This window comes from Berghia stephanieae, chromosome 1 (assembly GCF_034508935.2).
Source record: "Berghia stephanieae isolate SIO BIC M18660-M18661 chromosome 1, UCSD_Bste_1.3, whole genome shotgun sequence".
In the NCBI taxonomy this organism is placed as follows: domain Eukaryota; kingdom Metazoa; phylum Mollusca; class Gastropoda; order Nudibranchia; family Aeolidiidae; genus Berghia; species Berghia stephanieae.
Window position 1 is genome coordinate 124395018 of NC_088360.1, and position 20529 is coordinate 124415546.

Sequence of the window (20529 nt, forward strand, 5' to 3'; positions counted from 1 at the left end):
GGAATATTATTTCAACAGCAATTGGTACTGGAAGAAACATAAGATTTAGAGAAAAGCACAATCAGATAATTTTCCTGCACCGGTTCCAAAGAAAAATGCAGTGAAAGTGAAAAAGAACAAGATAGCCAATTGCAAAAGGTATAGACAATTTGAATTCTTTTAATGAAAATAAATATTGACAAAAGTATAAAGTTTTTTTTAGATGATCTAGTACAGAAAGACCGAGAACATACGTATACAGTAAGTGTCTACGAACAGGAAATTACTTTTAGATTATAAAATACAATTGCTTTAATCAAAGTAGAGAGAAAAAAAATAATAACTTAAGTAAGAGGTAAAACGATCATTATGAATACTAAGTGTGATGATTAAAATGGTTGAAACAAAGTAAATTGTTTAACAGATAACCACAAAAACTGGAATAAAACGATCACAAATTGTCAAAAAGATGACGTGCACTTTAAAATTGACCCTATGTGAGAAACAATTACTCTTTGTATTATATTAACCTGGCACTTTGAAAGGACAGATAGACAAAATTTATTATGTACCCACTCAATAAGAAAGATGTATTATCTTATTATTAAAATCTTTCTTTTTTCAAGATATGGACTATTATTTTAAGATAGCTCCCATGCAATGTTTAATAAATTTAATCGATGTTCTTAGCAGAATAATGTAAAAACATTAAGATACAAAATGACAAATTATATACCTATGCTCGCAAATTTAAAGTCCAATAACTTTTTTCTTTTTTCTTTTTTTTTTTTTTTCTTTTTTTTTTTTTTTGTTGGAAATTGATTTTGAATTTGGCTATTGACAACAGTTACATCCAGTTCTTGCAGTTTAGGTGAAAACTTGATCTAAACATTTATTTTTCTTCTACTTATGTTAAAATTTCTTGCAATAGCAGAAACGGAACATCATAATGACGTCATTAGGAGAGAACAGTCAAATTCTGAATTTATTTGTCAACCATCTTTTAGAAGCAGTGTTAAAACTGCGTTATTAACATGCTGTTAAATTATTATCACGAGCTGGTCATCGACAAGACAAATAATAAACTAATCTGGGTGTGTCAGAACTTTTGAGAAAATTAAAATATAAATTGAAAGCTTTTGCCTGGATTGCGTGCATTGACCAAATTATTATAATCTTTCATGACAAATTATTTCTGCCATGTCATGTCACTCACAGGTCTTCAGGTCTTCAGGCCATGTTGTGAAATAGCGATTAAAATGCATCATACTTGGTTTCACCAAAATAAATGGGAACAAAAAATTGTTAAATTTGTATCAATAAAATGTATATATAAGAAATATTAAACCAACCTTCACCAAGCTTGAAAAGAATCTTTTTCAGCATTGATTTCATAGACTTTAAGTCTTTTTGCATTTGGGCCTTTGCTTCCAAGTGCTCATCTTTCATATTGATCATTGCGTTTGTCAGATTTTTTACCTCTGTATCAAACTTCTCTTTTGTCAAAGAAAGATTGTGCCCATTCTCAGCTTGCTGTAATATTAAACAAGCATTCGTATTTATTATAGATTTGACTACACTAATAACATGTTTCATTGCGCAAATACAAAAAATGAATATCATTGCAATATTTAGCAAAGATAACATTTATGATTAAATGGTATGGTATAATTTCTTACTCTCTTTCATCCAAACTTTAGCCCTGCTCATGGCCGACTATAGTAGGTCTATGGCCCTGCTGTAACAAAGCGTAACAAGTCAGAGTTTATAAAAAGATCTTTGATTGAAACTATCTTTAACTGGTTAAAATAACAAACAATTTTAACATAACTATAAGCAGAGCAACTTGTTTTAAGAAGCTAATGAGACAGTTAAGTTCTGGACATTCAACAGCAATTACATATTAATTTTACAATACTTTACTATTCCAAACGACATTGCTTGGTGTTGATAACAAAATGATCAAAATACATATCTATGTCAAAACAAAATATACAAGTAGCCTAAATGAATTTGATGTTTTAAGAGTCACGTACCCATAAAGATGAGCTGGGATCTCCAAATTGCAGTTTGAACATATCTTGGAGATTATCTAGCTCTTCCTGAAAGAGATAAAAGTTCTCGGCATACAAGAAAAAGACTGGTATATTTATGTTACAACTGCGTGATACAATATATCTATTTCGTTTCATAGAAAAGAGACGAGTATCAATATACACAAAAAGATATTTTAATAAATGGGCCGTTAAAAGCATTGTGTATTTCTTAAAATCAGTTTTGAACACCTTAATGTACATTTTCTTGAGGTCAAAGATTGGAGAAAATGTAAGCATTTTGTGCACAGCAAAAAAAGAAGTGTTTTATGACTATAAACACATATTCAAAATAATGTTATAAAAAGTGGAAAAGCTGTATTAATAAAAGCACAGGAAAACACTGAACAAAATCATTAAGAAATAATACTTAAACATATGAAAAGTGATTGGCTCATTCAAAACATAAAAAAAGATTAAGGTAGAATGTTGGGGGACGGAAGTTTTGTAGTCTGTGAAAACAAAAATTAAAGATACTGTGTTGATAACTAAAATCTAGACCTTTTTTTAATTAATCAAAATTTATATTGAAATAAATGTTAATTCTGTGGCTCAACAAAAAAAAAGAGGAAGACTCCAATTTCGTCTAACACCATGTCAAACCTTGATTTCGATTGTGACTTTCTTGAGATTGTCATCTTCTGTTTGCGTCATATCATCATCATAGTCCTCAACCAATGGAGAACAATTATCTTTTATAAATTGGTGGAAGCGATCTTTTCTACTTCGACTGATGCCTTCCCATATGCTCAATGTTGTAATTGCTTTCTGCATGACAGCATTAGCCTCTGCTTTGTCATAGACTCTGAAATCAAAGAGTTAAGATGAGAATTACTGAAGAATGTTGAGGATTTTTATGACTTTAATTTTAAACTCTAGATTATTTTGTAAAGACAAAGAAATTATAAGATTCTCTCAATCTCTCAATTTTTCCCCAGGTCAACATAATCTAGAGCAGTATTTTCAAATAAAAAGTATTCATAAAGAACAAAAGAACATTAGTTTATTGATGTGATTATCAATGGGATCTTCTGATTTACAACAAGAAATAATGTAATTCTTTAAAGTATCGGTGTTGAGCCCGGTCACTAACTAGATGGATAACAGTGTCACAAAACCGACATTAGTGTGCTAGTGTAAAGCACTTTACACAAGTCAGTTCCTCTAATAAACAGATATTATAAGAATTCTAATGGGGTGACTATCAGGTAACGTGTAATGCACTAACCAACAGTTTGATTCCCAATGGCTAAAAGAGTAAATGAAAAAGTAATGTCCAAAAATGAATAAAACAGCTTCAAAAACGAACAAAATAATAGACACTAGTATTTTGCTCTTTTTTTAAGCTGTTATATTCTTTTTTCTTTATTGCTTTTTACAATACCGCAGCTTAATATTCAAGAGAAAACCAAGTATTTTGAAGTGCATTGAGCATAGAAGTTGCATGGAAATGACTCTCTCTCTCTCTCTCTCTCTCTCTCTCTCTCTCTCTCTCTCTCTCTCTCTCTTTCTCTTTCTCTCTCTCTCTCTCTCTCTCTCTCTCTCTCTTTCTCTCTCTCTCTCTCTCTCTCTCTCTCTCTCTCCTCTCTCTCTCTCTCTCTCTCTTCTCTTCTTCTTCTTCTTCTCTTCTTCTTCTTCTTCTTCTTCTTCTTCTTCTTCTTCTTCTTCTTCTTCTTCTTCTTCTTCTTCTTCTTCTTCTTCTTCTTCTTCTTCTTCGTCTTCTTCTTCTTCTTCTTCTATCTATCTATCTATCTCTCTATCTATCAATCTGTCTATCGATCTATCTGCCTCTATCTATCACTCACACACACACACACACACACACACACACATACACACACACACATATACACACACTGTCGGTTGAAGCAATAATAATTTTCGATAAAAATTCCTTTGACTGTACCTAGTGAACGTTTCTGATAGGAGAGCGATGAACAAGTTAAGGCACAATATAGCAGATAAGATGAACCAGGCTGCCAGTAGAATGTCACACATGATGCTGTCAATTTTATTCATTGACTGAAAAAAAAAACAATATTCACAGTCACATTCTAATAAAGATTAAGGGGAAAACAATGTAAAGGACAGAAAAAAAGGAAAAGTGTCACCGATGTAATATAGACCTGTTAAATACAGAGCAATAAAAATTTGAAAATGAATCAAAATCAGTGGTGGATAACAATGGACATTCATATCTATTCAGACACATATGTCACAGTGAATGACATAATCAGTCGGATGGTGAAAAGATTTGAACTGAGGTATTGCCAAGTTTAGTTAGAAAGTCAATTTTTATGAAAAATTCGTTCTTGTCATAAATGATTAAATCAACCCTTTTTGTACATCTTCGGGAAATATCAAAGCCTATTTTCACTTCTAAATATTTTTTACAGCTAGTCAAGTTGAAATGACATTTGAGAAAAGTTGCTGGATACCTTTCCTATATATATGACCATAACTTCATGAAAAATCACCCGATTTACTTCAAATAAACATTACAATGCTCTGGTGAGCATATTCTTTCAGAAAATGCAAATCCAAAATTTTCTCCTTCCGCCCGATTATGTCATGTATTGACACATAGATGTATATCATCACAAAAGGCATACGAAACCGGCGTTAATTCCGGTTTTTGTAGAATTAAAAAGACATTAACATTTGCTTGCTAGCCTTTGGATCGGAAGCTAGACTATCACAAAATACTTTATGCCAGATCAAACTGACCCAGTTATCCAATCACAGATTTTGATGCAACTTTTGTCTTCAATTATTTAGGGTGTCCATAAAGTCTTCCCCTGATTTCAAAGACTTATTATTATAAAACCTCATAGATATTTGTATTGGTTTTCACCATCTTCAAGGAAAAAGCTACATATTTGTGCTTATGCTATTAGCCACAGATCCACATTAAATGACTAAAGTTAGCAAAATGAGCATAAAATGAACTTAAAAGACCTCACTTTTCTCTCCTCTATTTTAGAAGCACAACTGTGCGACAAAAATGTCTTTGAGTAATGCGTCTGACAAAATCAACAAAGGCAGCCAAACAAACGTTTCATAGCCTAGTTTAGCAGACCATTATATGATATGAAAACGGAAAAAGCAGGTAATATAAAATTGCATAGACACATAGTGCCAGAGATTGCTAACGATGCTGTCAACCAAGAATTGTCTATAAAACTGATCAGGGGGTGCCACAGACCTTTATGCTTAATCTAAACACAAAGCATAGACTACGATTGGCATTCCAAAGAGCTTCGTTCACAAGATTTTGAGACAGTTCAGTTCTAGATGATCAACAGCAATTACATATTAATGATGCTTTACTATTCCATATTTGAGACTTCGCGCCAATGTTCTTCTTTCATATTGACTATTGCGTTTGTCAGATGTTTTACCTAAGAGCTGTTGTTAAATCCATCACGCGACAAAATATACAATAATACATGAAAAGAATTCAAAAACTGTTTGAATTTTCTTGTAGGGTGCCATAGCAACCGTATTGAGGCACACTGAGTAGGAGAAAATGGTAAACAAATTGTATTCCTATGTCCACGTTTACAGTATATTGGCTGCAATGTTTGCATGTTAAATATATTATTAAACAAAAATTTATAAAAATAATCATACCTTTAAGTTACCTTGTTTGACATTGATGTCTTTTTTTGTGAATAATTAAACTCAAATAGTTTCTCTCTTAAAGAAAAACTCAGACCCATTGTTGACCCATTTATTTATTATTCGTCTATTATCATTAAAATAAGAAATAAAGTACAAATAATGTTGAACCGTTTGTTGTTTCTTTTTCCAATAATTTTGTTTTACAGGTTTAAGTTATCTTGGTCCGATTTAAGTTTGAAGAGAGAAGCAGGTCACATTACCGAAGGAAGAAGTTTCTTTATTAGTTGTATGAATCTGAACCCCGATAACTGATGTCTTCGAGAAAAAAAGGGATGCATTAAAAATTTGTGAAATCTATTTTTATATAAAAAGCTAAAAACGACTACTTGTCTTGACAATTGAAATGATGCTTTGAGGAGAATTTTAAAGTTCCATTGAACCATTGAAGGCATATTAAAGAGACGAGTTAAATCAAACATTAATCTAAATGCAGATAGGAGTCAAAAACTCAAATATCAACAAATACCTTAAAGTGAATACTACATACAAGTGATTTTTTTTTTCAAAAGTATAAAATGTTCTAGACTTACATCATAGGCATATTCATCGACAAGAGTAAGCCTGAAAAGACTGAAAAAAGCCTGACCAAAAAACTGAAAGCCATCAACTACAACTACTTCATCTGAATTATTTTCATCCCGTTTCGTTCCACCAAAAAGCATCCAGAATGCTGCCACTGTAATAATAAAATATAACATACATTGAATAGTTAGTTTATTGGATCAAAAAGGGTAAATTAAAAGAACAGAGCAAAGTCAATACATTTGAACAAAAATGGATAATACTATACAGAGAAAATAAATCAATGATCATTTTGGAGATAAAATACAAAGAAAAGGAAAGCACTTGAATGTATTTTTAAAATAAAGGTCTTCAGGAATTCTATTTGGTGTCTTTGGTGTTATAAAGAAGTTTTTATTTTTAATTGGAAGGAGTCCAGGAAGAGAGAAAATATATGTTTTGTTTTTGCTTTACGTGCTTCTTGGAAACAATAGGGTGCAAAAGGTTAAAACAGCACATGCATATTATGGAGAGTAAAAATTGGGATAAAACAAAAATATTGATGATAATGACACAGTTCATAACATCAAAACTGCATAGCCAAACAGTTTTTTAAAAAAAAGAATCTGAGGATGAATACTTTTTTTAATTTCGAGAATATAATGTATGGTACTGAAGATGATAATGATAATAAAAATGACAAATATAATAATAATTATTGTTATCATCATCATTATTATTATAACAGTCAATAATAATGATAATAATAATAATAATAATAATAATAATAATAATAATAATAATAATAATAATAATAATAATAATAATTCAGATGATGATGACGATGTCGACAATGATGATGATAATGGATCAATAAATGTATGATCCTTTACAATACTTTAAGTACTGATTCTAGATGACATCGTAATCATGATAATTCTTTTTTTTTTTTTATCGCTAAAACTTGCTGCTTCTACATTCTTAAAAGGGACAATGAAAAATTATTTGTGCCCATGCTCTACCATTTTCTTTAAATTAAAACCAAAAAAATTCATATATCAAAATAAAACAGAAAATAATAAGTAATCGTTAAGCTCATCAAATTTACTTGTATTGGAGAATTGAGAATGCATTCATTTATTATAGATGAAAATTGTAAGTTTTAAAACAATATTTGATAAGTCATAGAAAAAGAAGATAAAAAATAACACACAACTTCTGTTCAGAGAATCTATACTTACAAAATGGAATATAGAACTCCAAGTAGAGGAACATAAATTTAGCAAAATCCTTCAACATGTGGCCCAACATCACAACAAATGGTCCTGAAACAGTCAATATACACACATACACTCTTCATTATATGGGATAAATTTACAACATAATGTATCATTTTCTCTTCCACTCTCCAAAGAAAATTAACTATGCTACAGTGGCGTGAATGTGTTTGCAATATATGAATGAAGAAAGTCCCATACCTATTTGACTTTTGTATGCATGGTTTATGGAAATCAATCAGTGTAAAAATTGCAATATACTTGTAAGGTTTCAACAAGAAATGAAGTGAGTAGGAAAGTGCCAGAAGACAACAGAGAATAACAGAGAATAAAAATTTCGTGGTGGCGATGGTGGTACGACAACTCCGCCTGGCCGGGGAGAGCGTGACTCTACCGTATGAGCTATTCACGATCCCAAAAAAGATCGATTTTAGCCCTTGTCTTATTAGAGCCTTCTCTTCCTGACTTCTTGAGGTCATGGGTTCAACACAGACAAACGCTGCAAAGTTAGTTGGCCAGCATTTAAGCTTAATAGCCGATATTCTCAACACAAACATGTAACATAGAAATGATTGAGATATTGATTATGCTCCACTCATTTTTCTGAATTAAAAAAATTCACCCCAAATACCTCAAGAAGTCAGGAAAAGAAGACTCTAATAAGACTAGGGTCAGAAGCGATCTTTTTTGGGATCATGGATAGCTCATAAGGTAGAATCGAGCTCTCCCTGGCCAGGTGGAGTTGTTGTACCAGTAAGTACACTGGTTCAAGCCCCCATCACCGCCGCGAAATTTTTATTCTCTGTTGTCTTCTGGCACTTTCTTACTCACTTCATTTCTTGTTTTTATCAACATAAGTACCTGCTCCACTCACTTTATACTTGTAAGGGATTGAAAGTTTGACAAATGAAAGCAGTTTCTAAAAATGATGAGTAAATTGTCTGACGAAGGTTTCATACTATTATATATAGATATATGAAGTCGAGATTTTTTTTTTCAGACCTCCCTGTCCACTCAGCAGTGATTGGGTAGCAGAGTTTGTTGGACTTGTTAGAATGTACTTTGCGATACATTAGTAGTAGTAGTAGTAGTAGTAGTAGTAGTAGTAGTAGTAGTAGTAGTAGTAGTAGTAGTAGTAGTAGTAGTAGTAGTAGTAGTAGTAGTAGTGGTGGTGGTGGTGGTGGTGGATAGCATAAATACAAACATATAACACATGATTTACCTAGCAGTGCAAAAGCCCTTGCATTTTTCATCAACCGAAGCCACAATAGGATAATTGTGACAGACATTAGACGAATATGAGCACGTGCAAGCTCTTCACTATGGTGTGTGACGTCTACAACGTGTGTTACCATACAAACAGCCAGCATTATGTAGCAAATCCAGTCAAAAATATTCCTGCAATCAGAAATTAGTTATAATAAAGTGACACTTCACTTTATACAAAAATGTAGTAAATAATCCAAAACCAAGATAAGCTTGTGCTATTATTTTTTTTAAAAATCAATTCGGTCTTGATAGAACTTGTCCATCAACTTTTTCATTAAATTGCAATGGAAAGTTATTGAATAAATCAACATTGATAATTTATAAAGCCAATAATTGCTTGATATCCCTACCATGCATCGCTGAAATATTTAGGTCTCAGTTTTTCCACCTCGTGCATCTCTTGCTCCAGATACTTTCTTTCCATTGGCCACCTTGGATGCGCATATTCTAAATCTTTTTTAATCTCAGCAATTCTTCTTTTCTCAAATTCCTGGATTGAAAAAAAAGAGAAAAGAAAAGTTAATCGAACAGGATATACAATGGTATCTTTAAAGATGATAAAAAAGCATGTCCAACTATGATCACAAAACAAAACTTACTGAGTGTAAGCGCTGAGATCTCCTGAATTCCATAACCTCATCAAAAACTTGATACACGGTGAAAGCCACAGCTAATACCTGTTAAAAAGAAATAAAGATATCATAATTGTGAAAAGAAAAAAAAAAGAAAAAAAAAGCATTTCGGCAATTGAAAATGTCTGAACACAAACGACTTCTATCAAATTAACATACCTGTTATTCATTTCCTTTACAGATGTATATGAAGATTGCGTGCTATAAAAGCAAATTATTATTAATATATTTTATTATCATTATAAAGACTAATCATTCTGAATATTTTGACTGAATTTGAAAAAAAAATATTGTCAATAAGCTTGCTTTAGACTTAATTTTTATGTATTTTATTTTATAAATAATGAGACTCACAACAGACAACATAACAACTTCTCTACAAATTACAAGCACATTATCATTACAATATTATAACAGTGGTCGACTTCTGTTTGATGCGATTTTTTAAAAAGAATAGTCGTCCATTACAAGCAATCCCTTATATCTTCCTAAAAATATATATATATATATATTTACTAAGGTGTTGAGATATACATTTAAACAACCCTAAAATATCAACAAAATCTTAAACCCTATAGTATTGGAGTGCAAAACTGTACTATTCTTTTGTTTCTGTTGCTACTTTTATTTTATATTGCTTTTATTCTGGTTTGCATTTTATTATTTTCTTTTTTTCTCCAGAGGGGGGTTGGGGGGGGGGGGGGGGAGGGGGTTGTCTTTCTTTTTTTTTTCTTTTTTTTTTCGAATTTGTTTTTATTCAAGAAAACAAAGAATGAAGTTTGCAAATATCGATGTAATGAAAATGATAAACAAATACCCATTTTAAATAACCCAGCTATTTTACATTTATTTTATAAACCTTTACATAAAAGTGCAAATTAATTTCTCTTTACCCATTCCATACAATTCATTAAAATCTGGACTTAAATGAGAATGAATACAAGTACACACATAAAGCACAAGCCTCCAAATGTCATCCGGCATTCTGTATATGTGACGTTTATCATACTCCACTGTCATGCCAATAGCTGTCCATAAGACAATGTATGCTAGATTTACTGACAACTGCACCAGAGCCCAGAATCTGGGTGAAGGAATTAATAAAATTACAATAATGAGAAATTATTGTAGCTCGTTGTATAATCAGAATAGGTCATTAGATTTTATGTTTTAATAAAGTAATTGTATAACTAAAATTGACTTATAATTGAGCTTTAAATAATTGAACTTTTATATAGGGCAATATTCACATAACATGCTCAAAGCGCTTTACAAGGGGTCCCTGGCCAACAGCAACATTTAATATGTAGGACGGGACATGACGCCTTTTAGGTGATATTACAAATAGTTTTCGGACAGAGATAATGCTGTTAACGGTCAGGGACTCATTTTACACCTGAGTACAGTAAGACAATATGAGTAAAGAGCCTTCTCCAAGGACTTAACTATGCGCCGAGCGAGTATGGAACCTAGGACCTTCCAATCCAAAAGCGAGTGTCATACCACTAGACCACGTAGCCGCACAAAAGCCATCATATAGATAGAAATCCAATTAAAAGAATTAATAATCAATACCGTTTAACCAAACTGTTTATATGAATATTAAGAGGGAACTGGGGGTATCGATGGCTCAATTGGTAAAGCATTCGCTTCCCACACAAATGGACCAAAATCGATCTCGGGTGCAGTCAATATTTTTTTTCTGACCCCTCCCCCCCTCTCCAAACGGCAGTGATTGGGTAGCTGGGTCTGTTAGATCTGGCAGAAAGTACTTTAAGATATAATATAGACTAGTGTCCTATCCAAAGAGTAGCAAGCAATTGCTATTGTCCACTTCATGCTACAGAAACCGGGATAACCTCTGACTCCATGGGCCTAATGGCTCTAAAAAACTACGACAGAGGGAAGTAATGGTAGTGTGCTCTAAGTCAATCAGGATTTTATGCAGGGGAAAAAAGGGAATAAGGATAAATCTATCCTCCGAACAAAATCAAAGGAGTTCCATTAAGATTAGAAACGAAGATTAGGGGGGGGGGGGGGAAACAAATCACAATTAGAAATCATATTCGAGACTGGATTTCAAAAATAAATTAAAAGAATCGTATGCTAGAATATCATAATTTTAATCAGTATTATTACTTCTTTATTTTAAATTAAATAAAAGAAAAAATTACATATAAAAAAAAGGACAAAAATAAATTTAGAACAAATCTAGAAGTAAATAGAATTTAAAAGATGCAATTATTTTTTAAAATAATTTCGTGTGTCAAATGAATGTGTTGCCCTTTTATTTTATTTTAAAAAATTAAGATAGATGTACAGGTCAAACTTTTAATCTTTTATAGAACATACTTTAAAAGTATCATTTGATTTTTTCAAATCTCCAATGATTAGGGAACCCACCACAAACAATATTGTTTTGTTATAGCTGGTTTAATTTTTTAAAATTCACTACAGGAGATGATTTTTAATGTTCAAGTTGTTGAAGTATTTCATGATAATGTCTACCAAAACATAATTTGTAGTTTGCTAAAATATTCTTATGAGACGGAACCTGTTTATAATCACTCCACCATTCCATGTAAAATAAAAGCAATGGACACACGGGTTAACGGGCATTTAAAAAAAGATAAAGGTAAGCAGCAGAGGCAGTAACTTTGGATGCAATTCCAAAAGTTTGGCCAAAACTGTGTATGCAATGATGTAAACTCTCTCTCTCTCTCTCTCTCTCTCTCTCTCTCTCTCTCTCTCTCTCTCTCTCTCTCTCTCTCTCTCTCTCTATCTCTCTCTCTCATTTGCATATATATATATATTATAAGTGCAGAATCTACATATTATCTCTTTATCAAATAGTTGGTCATGCACATTAAAAAGAAAATGATTTTTATTGCTGTTCAACAACATTAGCATGCCTGATAAGAAGTAAATTATAAATTGACAAATCAATGACATATTAATAAAAATGTATCAATTCAGAAAATTTTGTAGATCAAATACTTTGTAAATAATCAATATTTAACAAATAACTCAGATTGCCATATTTGTCTTATTGGAAATTTGAAACAAATTTACCTTCCAAACTTTGTCCACTGAATATCCAAATACCTCAGAAAAACGTGGTGCATTAGTAAATCCGTCAGCTTGTAAGAGACTGCCACGTGCAACTGGAGGGTGTAGGTATGAGTAACGTAAAACGTGCCCAGTATAAAAGAATATGTGATTTGAATGATGCTATGAAGGAGTCATTTTTGCATCGGATTGTGACAAAAAGTAATCAAAGATATTTAGGCATTTGTAGAAAATTAAAAACAATGACAAAAAAAACTACTTCTAGACAACTATTCCGATCTGAATGTCAAAATTGAGGCTTCAACTACCAAAAAGGAAAGCTTTATAATTTAAATTGTTATATTTGATTGATATAGAGTCGAGAATGAATACCTCCAAATTAATTGATAACACTACTACATTTTCTATCTCAGTTTATGTCATCTGTCCTTACTGCATTAACAAAAGTTTTCATTTTTAGTTTAAAATTGAGAGTCCCAGTCATGATAATGCTCAGGTTTTTTTTTCACTATTCATCGTCATAAGTCCTTAATGAGGTTCTCTTCTAATTCATGAATATTTTATTTTCCGTGTCATCCGAAGTGACCTTTTATTTGTTTATAACCAATAAAGTGTGTTGTTTTTTTTTTGGGTTTTTTAATCTGCGCTTTTTGAATATTAAATGAGTCACCAGGACATATAAGAGTCGTTTTTTTCCATCGATTCTACCAACAACAACAAAAATATTGATGACCGTGCCTGGTTGATACATGACCTTCCTATTCTTTACCTGATTAACTAGTTAAACTTGACATACCAATCCTTGAGTACTTTTTGAAGGATCAACTTTTCAGATAAAGTTTTTGGATTCATTTCAATGTATGGTACACAGCAAATAAAAAGCGTAGAGCAATTCCAGCAAACCAGTGTCAGCTAAAAATATTGCACTTCACAATTAAGCCTTGAATTTCTTCTCATATAAAAACTCATCCTGTGAAGTTCTTTTTTTTTCCTGTATATTTGTATAATTCATGTTGGATGAACATAATTTACGGAAGAATACATATATCGTATCACCAATATTGAAAACTAGTCACTGAGAGTATTCTATACCTGCAAAGAAATCGATAGATATTGAACCACTTTCAAAAAGAAAAATCCCACACTCATATGGATAATATAGCATGATGACAATGCAGAATCTCAGTCAGTGTACAAAACAATACACGTAGAAACACAGCATAATGCAAGAATGTATTTCAGATTGGAAGAAATCATTTTCATGCATTTTTATGTATGTGTCACTTCAAAAAAGATGCAACAAATTTGAGATCTGTAATCTTTATTGTGGGGATTTTAAAAGACAAAGTGTGCTAAATAGATCAGGATAGGTGAACTAAACTAAGATTGAAGTCAAGAGGATTGATCTCAGCAAATGACACAAAATGTCATAAAGCGTATGTTTTCTGTACCGAAATGAAAGAATATCACTTGGATATATCACCCGAAATGGAAAAGCTTGGCCTGCATTAAATAAGTCTTTAAATCTGTGTTTGAATCAAAGAGTGAATCAAATCAGATTTTTAATATTATCAAGTATGTTTTTTACTCTTGATTTATTATTTAATCTTCCTTTCCTGATATAGAACAAACTAGGTGACTCGTTTTCGATATATTTTTTTGTTTCATAATTTTCCCTTAATACAATATATGATCAAAAGTCCAAAAAAAAAGCTGGGGAAATAACAAATTGGATTTATTGGATAGTTTCTATATCATTCGAAATCAAAGCAGCTGAATAATTCGTCTGTGGGCTATAAATATGCGAAAATGTGGTCTTTATTTTGAGACATGTGACATATTTGTAAATTATCACAATGTGTCTTGCATTCTTTCACCTACCCTTTTCAACCTATATTTGGAAAGAATAATGCACGAGACTCTCAACAACCATCAGAACACAGTATCAAACCTTCAATTTGCGGAAGACATTGATTTGAGGGCAACAAATGATTCACAAAGTACAGTCACTGACAGATCGTCTATCAGAAACAGCTTGTATATACGGGGTGGAGATCAATTCTGAAAAGTTGCAAATTCTAGCAAACAGCCAAGACAACGCTCAGCCGAGAATCAATGTCAACGGTGAAAACCTAAAGCAAGACACCTCATTAAAATACTTGGGAGTGCTGCTCACCGAAGATCGGACTAGCACAGCAGAGGTGAAAGCTAGAGTTGGAATGGCAACAGCAGCCATGACTTAACACCATATGGAAAAGCAACATTCATTTTGGAGTTACGTTGAAATTATACAGATCGCTGGTACTGTCCATCCTGCTCTATGGCTGTGAAACATGGACACTCACAGCAGATATAAAAAAAGCGAATCTGTGCTTTTCAAAATAAGAGCTATCTGAAAATCGTGAGAGTTCCTTATTTGGAGCACAGGACTAATAAAGATATTTTAGAGGAGGTAGAGGATCGAGCAGGAGGACAGGAACCACTGTTGTCAATGGTCAAAAGAAGGAAATTGTCATGGTTCGGACACACTGTCCGCCATGATAATCTGTGCAAGACTGTCATGCAGGGCACTGTAGAAGGACAGAGGAGTAGAGCAAGACAAAAAAAAAGCTATGGCAAGACAACATCAAAGAGTGGACAGGCCTGAATCTCAATAGCCTAATAGAAATGGCCAGAGACCTGACGAATGGCGTAAGGTTGTGAAGTCTGCATCCCACATGTCCGTCCAACGATTAACTGGTCATGGGATTGAGTGAGTCTTGGCAATGTAAGAAAAAAAAAAAAGCAATGCACTTAGCTTTTCGGTACGATTGCTTTTGATCTAAATCTATTGTAAGGGTGATTTGAAAAACGACAGACTGAAGTTTGGTTGTATTGACTTTTCTTGAATTAAAAGTATTTTTATGCAATTTGGTAGGTACATCATTTAGAACTTGACATAGGATGCCAAGGTCTGTAGTTATATAGAAAAGAGACAAAGAGACGCAAAGACTCAAATAAACGCTGCACACTAAGAAATGGAAATCTTTTAAAGTTAAGAATCACAGTTAATGGAACCACGACAACAAAAATAATATTTTTAAAAATCGTTTTATGAATGTATAAGAAGTTTAGAATCATAATGTTAAAAGATTGAACAATCTTAAGTTATATAATAATTTTCTAAAAGTCAAAAGTTAATGGATTTATAAAGCAGTTGGCATGCATGCGATAGTAATTATCTGTATAATAAAAAAATGTGCTGTCAGTTATGCCTATTTTCCATAAAAGTTTTAAACGATAAGAATTAAATCTAACGGTGTGATAATAGAAAAATAACACACAAAAATATAATTTTGATAATAAAGTATTATTGTAGTCTTGTCCAAAAGAAATATCTCATTAATCGGCCTTGTTGGTTTAATATTCGGTTGAGAGAAGAAAAAAAATCAGATTAAGATTAGCATTTATTTTCATTTCAAAAACTCGTTCTTTTCTCTGTTGTTGAGCTCTTAATCTGAAAACATCAAATTTTAGAAAATCTTTGGGAACAAAGCTGCTCTCATCCCAATATAAAAGGGTAGTGATGATCCAACTCCTCTTCTCTGTCATCTAACTAGTTGTCTGCTATATACATAAAATACAAACAACAATAACAGTTTCTAAATGTATTGGAGTACCAAGCAATATCTCTTAGAAGATGTAATTGTCCTTAATTAATTTGCCCAATTTATTTGGTGCCTTTTCTCATAATAACTCCAACTTTTAAAAAAAAAAGGAAGCCAAGTTTTTATCAATATGACTTGATTACCCACATTAAAACTTAACAAGGGTTAACGTAATCAAATTAAATATGCATGGGTGCAGATTAATGTAAATTTTCTTTTGGCCAAGACTGTATAAATGTGTCAAAAGGTTCATGTTATTCAACTCAAAACAATAATAATAATAATAATAAACAAATAAATAACTTTGTTCAAAGATATAATGCATAACACCACACAAAAATGTAATCACAAAATGCGAAGTGGATATAGCTGTCTTGTCAATGAAAAAAAATCCGGCCTCAACCTAATACCTCCCAAATTGGTTCCACATCATAAAAATGAGACGTTCCATTGTAGCATCAAGTAGTAGATTTTGTTGATTGTTAAGAACTGCACAGTGAATCTTAACACAGAAAAGCATATTTGAAAGTATGAAATTACATTAATTGTTTAATTCTCTTCTTCTTTCTAAAATCAACCATCTCTTTTCCCGTCTCCGTTTCCTCTTCCTCCTCCTCTTCTTCTTCCTCCTCCTCCTCTTCCTCCTCCTCCTTCTCCTTGGACTTCTTCTTCTTCTTCTTCTTCTTCTCCTTCTCCTTCTTCTTCTTCTTCTTCTTCTTCTTCTTCTCCTCCTCCTCCTCCTCCTCCTCCTCCTCCTTCTTCTTCTTCTTCTCCTCCTCCTTCTTCTTCTCCTCCTTCTTCTCCTCCTTCTTCTTCTCCTCCTCCTCCTCCTCCTCCTCCTCCTCCTCCTCCTCCTCCTCCTCCTCCTCCTCCTCCTCCTCCTCCTCCTCCTCCTCCTCCTCCTCCTCCTCCTCCTCCTCCTCCTCCTCCTCCTCCTCCTCCTCCTCCTCCTCCTCCTCCTCCTCCTCCTCCTCCTCCTCCTCTTCTTCTTCTCTTCTTCTTCTTCTTCTTCTTCTTTCTTCTTCTTCTTCTTCTTCTTCTCTCTTCTTCTTCTTCTTCTTCCTCTTTTCTCCTCCTCTTCTCTTCTTTCTTTTCTTCTTTTCCTCTCTCTTCTTCTTCTTCTTCTTCTTCTTCTTCTTCTTCTTTCTTCTTCTTCTTCTCTCTTCTTCTTCTTCTTCTTCTTCTTCTCCTCCTTCTTCTTCCTCTCTTCTTCTTCTTATTCTCCTATCTCATCTTCTTCTTCTTCTTCTTCTTCTTCTTCTTCTTCTTCTTCTTCTTCATCTTCTTCTTCTTCTATCATCATCATCATCATCATCATCATCATCATCATCATCATCATCATCATCATCTCCTCCTCCATCCTCGTCTTCCTCCTCCCCCTTCCTCCTCCTTCTTCTCATTCATGTGATCTCAAACTAAGTACACTGAGAGTGTGCTCTTGGAATCTATATCTGTTCTCAATTTGAACTAATTCTCCTTTGTATTACTTTTTCTCGTGTGCTTTAATAATAATTCTAGATTTTTTTGACCATCCCATTTACTTCCTTTTTTACTCATATACCCTAATTGTGTTGCAAGGATAAAACCCTTAAAACAAAAACAAACATATTCTTTATCTGTTCTGGAACATTGGCAAGCAGCCACTTAGGTCTGGAATGCAAACAACTATATGCTTCAAGTTCAAGAGAGAAACAAGAGTTTTCACACAACCATTACAAATTTGTCCTATACACTTCACCCTTCTAATAATGCTTCATTGTTTTTGAAAGTATTTGTTCAATGGCATATGGCCCATTTAGCTGGTATATATCCTGGTGTCTATAGCGTTAAAAGGATATTAGAAATTGCTTACTACCCTTTGGGTAGGACTCTGGTCTAATACACCGCAATTTCAAACAGATCTCACAGACCCAGTAACCTTATCACAGGTGGGCAGATAGGCGGGTCAAAAAAATCATAACTTCACCTGAGATTGACAACAGTCATTTGCATAACAAACCCCTTATTCCTGGGAATTTGCACTCGTTTAATTCTTTCATTTTTCCCCTTATGCCAATGAGCAGCTCTCCTAAAGTTTCCATATTTCAGATTCAGAAAATAAGTTACAGCATTAAAAGGTGACATTTCAACCACACCAAGGAACATGTAGCATGAGTGTTTCCAAAAATAATCCAAGAGGAAAGTCAGGCAGAGTGTGTGCCTTTCGATCCTCTTCAAAAATACACTTTCCCATTGGTGACGTGTACATCAGATGCTGATATGATCATCTACACTGTATCTATCATATCATGCCAACAACCAAGTCACTGACCCCATAGCAAAGAGCATTTACGAGCAGTGGAGATTAACCACTCGACTGAACAGATGATTTCAACCGCGCAGGATGCAGATAACCTGTCCTGTACTGAGGTATAATCAAATCGGTGAAAATGTGTTAATCGGAAATAAAAATACAATAATAAACCTGGTAATTTTTTATTAAATTGTGTCTTGTCGGAACAAACACCGCATTTTTATATTAAATTATGTTTATAAAACTGGCTTAATAAAAATGCTACTTACTGGTGTTTGTGTTTTTCCATCAGGGTCATTTTCTAGATATGAGCAAAGGAAAATTTGACAAAAATAAGTTTTTGAAACCCGTAGGAGTTGGTTTCTCTGAAGTATAAAGGTCATTTTAAGTACCTTATTTAGCATAATCAATCCATTATTTAAAAAAATAAGATCAAATAATATAAAATACAATCTGTTCATAACTAGCACAACTGAAGGTACAAATAGAAGTAATTAAAACATCATAAAAGTATATATTCAAATTAAAATCAGTGTTATTATACTTATCAAAAACTATCAAAACAACTTTCAAACCAGGCAAAATTATAAACACACTAGTTCTTTTCGTTTAGAGGTATTCTTCAAAGGTATGAATTAAAATCAAATTAAATTACGACAAACGTGAAAAATTGTATAAGAAATTATTTTTTAAATATTATGAATAACATTGAATTAAAATTAATAAGTAACCGCAGAGTGTGTTTTACTGAAGTAAATTTTGGATTAAAAATTAATTATTCACGTATCCCAAAGTAAATATCCATAGATAGATAATAAATCTAGTTGAAAATGTTATCCATAGAAAAAAATATAAACATTTATTTCAACATTTTCAACTCAAAATAATCTATTATTAGAATAATAACTTTTTTTTTTAAATCCTTACGGTCATAACTAAAAAACTGCACAAAATGATAATTTACCTTCATCACGGATTAAATAATTCAAATAAAATTGTTGCTTTCTGTTGGGTCTGTCAGTCAAATGGAACTGATTTAGAGCATCAATTGCCTGAAAAGATAAAAATAAATTTGTTATAATAAGAAAACAAATTTCGATGGTCCAAATGAAAATATAATATCCATTCAAATTAAAACAACCATTATTCAGGTACTGCATAAAGAAATCATTCGGTTTTAACAATATTAAAAAGTGCCAATTATTAGTACCTCAATTAAAACTTATCAATTTAAAAATAATCCAACGTTTTCAACTTCTGTCAAATAGAAGTAAAACTATGAGAACAGTGATTCTTATATTTTCAATAGTTTTAGACAAAATGAAGAAAAAGGCAATGTTTGGTCAGTAAGTCTTTCTAGTCGACTGCAAAGTGCTAATTATAGATATTCATTGAATATATTGTGGTGAATCAGTGGTGGATCTTTGATTTGTTAAAGAAATATGAAAAAAAGAGCATTAATATCAAGGGCAGAAGAAATTATATAGAGGATAATGTGACATGAGAACCGCAAAGTAAAGGCAATTGATTACATCTGCCAGAATATCAACTCAGCTTTCACATCCTTTTTCTTTTTTTTTTCTAAAAGAAGGGGAAATGGGTTTCTGTATATTATGCGTACATGATGAAAAAAAACCACCTTATAATTGTTCACAATCCGTCAACAAAATTGTATTCACCCTATAAATAATTCACATGTACACTTTGTAAAATATCATAACATAACTTGAAAATTTTCTGAATTGTATTCATGAACATATCTGTAGCTCTTCCTCCTCCTCCTCCTCCTCTTCCTCCTCCTCCTCTTCCTCCCTCCTCCTCCTCTTCCTCCTCCTCATTATCACCTCGTTCCCCACCTCCTGCTCATCTCTTTTAACGGGTATTTGGAATTGTTAATTTGTAGAATAATGTTGTTTCGTTCAAGAAGCATGCATGGCAAAGGGTTTGCATTGAAGTTGACATTTTAAGTAATAAATCAAAAGGATGAGGTAAGATAGATAGGGATAGTTTTCCAAATTTAAACATTTTACCACAGGTGCCATCTTGTTTATCATCCATGTAATTGCCCTTCCTCCATTTTTGTCT

The 20529-nt window shown here is 32.6% G+C and overlaps 1 protein-coding gene across 31 annotated transcripts in view; it reads right to left on the reverse strand.

Annotated features, from left to right (window-relative positions):
- Window positions 1-20529, reverse strand: part of LOC144963009 (uncharacterized) — a 52270-nt gene that overhangs the window by 9346 nt on the left and 22395 nt on the right. For 13 of the 31 annotated variants that reach the window (XM_078896548.1, XM_078896539.1, XM_078896553.1 and 10 more), the window contains 14 exons: window positions 20475-20529; window positions 19409-19496; window positions 18714-18745; window positions 12508-12599; window positions 10387-10519; window positions 9403-9480; window positions 9154-9293; window positions 8757-8932; window positions 7499-7582; window positions 6287-6432; window positions 3979-4094; window positions 2676-2877; window positions 2016-2081; window positions 1332-1512 (listed from right to left, as the gene is read on the reverse strand). The exon at window positions 20475-20529 is cut by the window's right edge and continues 55 nt beyond it. In XM_078896548.1, the coding sequence (XP_078752674.1) occupies window positions 1332-1512; window positions 2016-2081; window positions 2676-2877; window positions 3979-4094; window positions 6287-6432; window positions 7499-7582; window positions 8757-8932; window positions 9154-9293; window positions 9403-9480; window positions 10387-10519; window positions 12508-12599; window positions 18714-18745; window positions 19409-19496; window positions 20475-20529 (1589 nt within the window). Of the gene's footprint in view, window positions 1-1331; window positions 1513-2015; window positions 2082-2675; window positions 2878-3978; window positions 4095-6286; window positions 6433-7498; window positions 7583-8756; window positions 8933-9153; window positions 9294-9402; window positions 9481-10386; window positions 10520-12507; window positions 12600-16561; window positions 16654-18713; window positions 18746-19408; window positions 19497-20474 lie in introns of all 31 variants that reach the window. The other 18 variants (XM_078896556.1, XM_078896540.1, XM_078896554.1 and 15 more) reach the window with 3 other exon arrangements.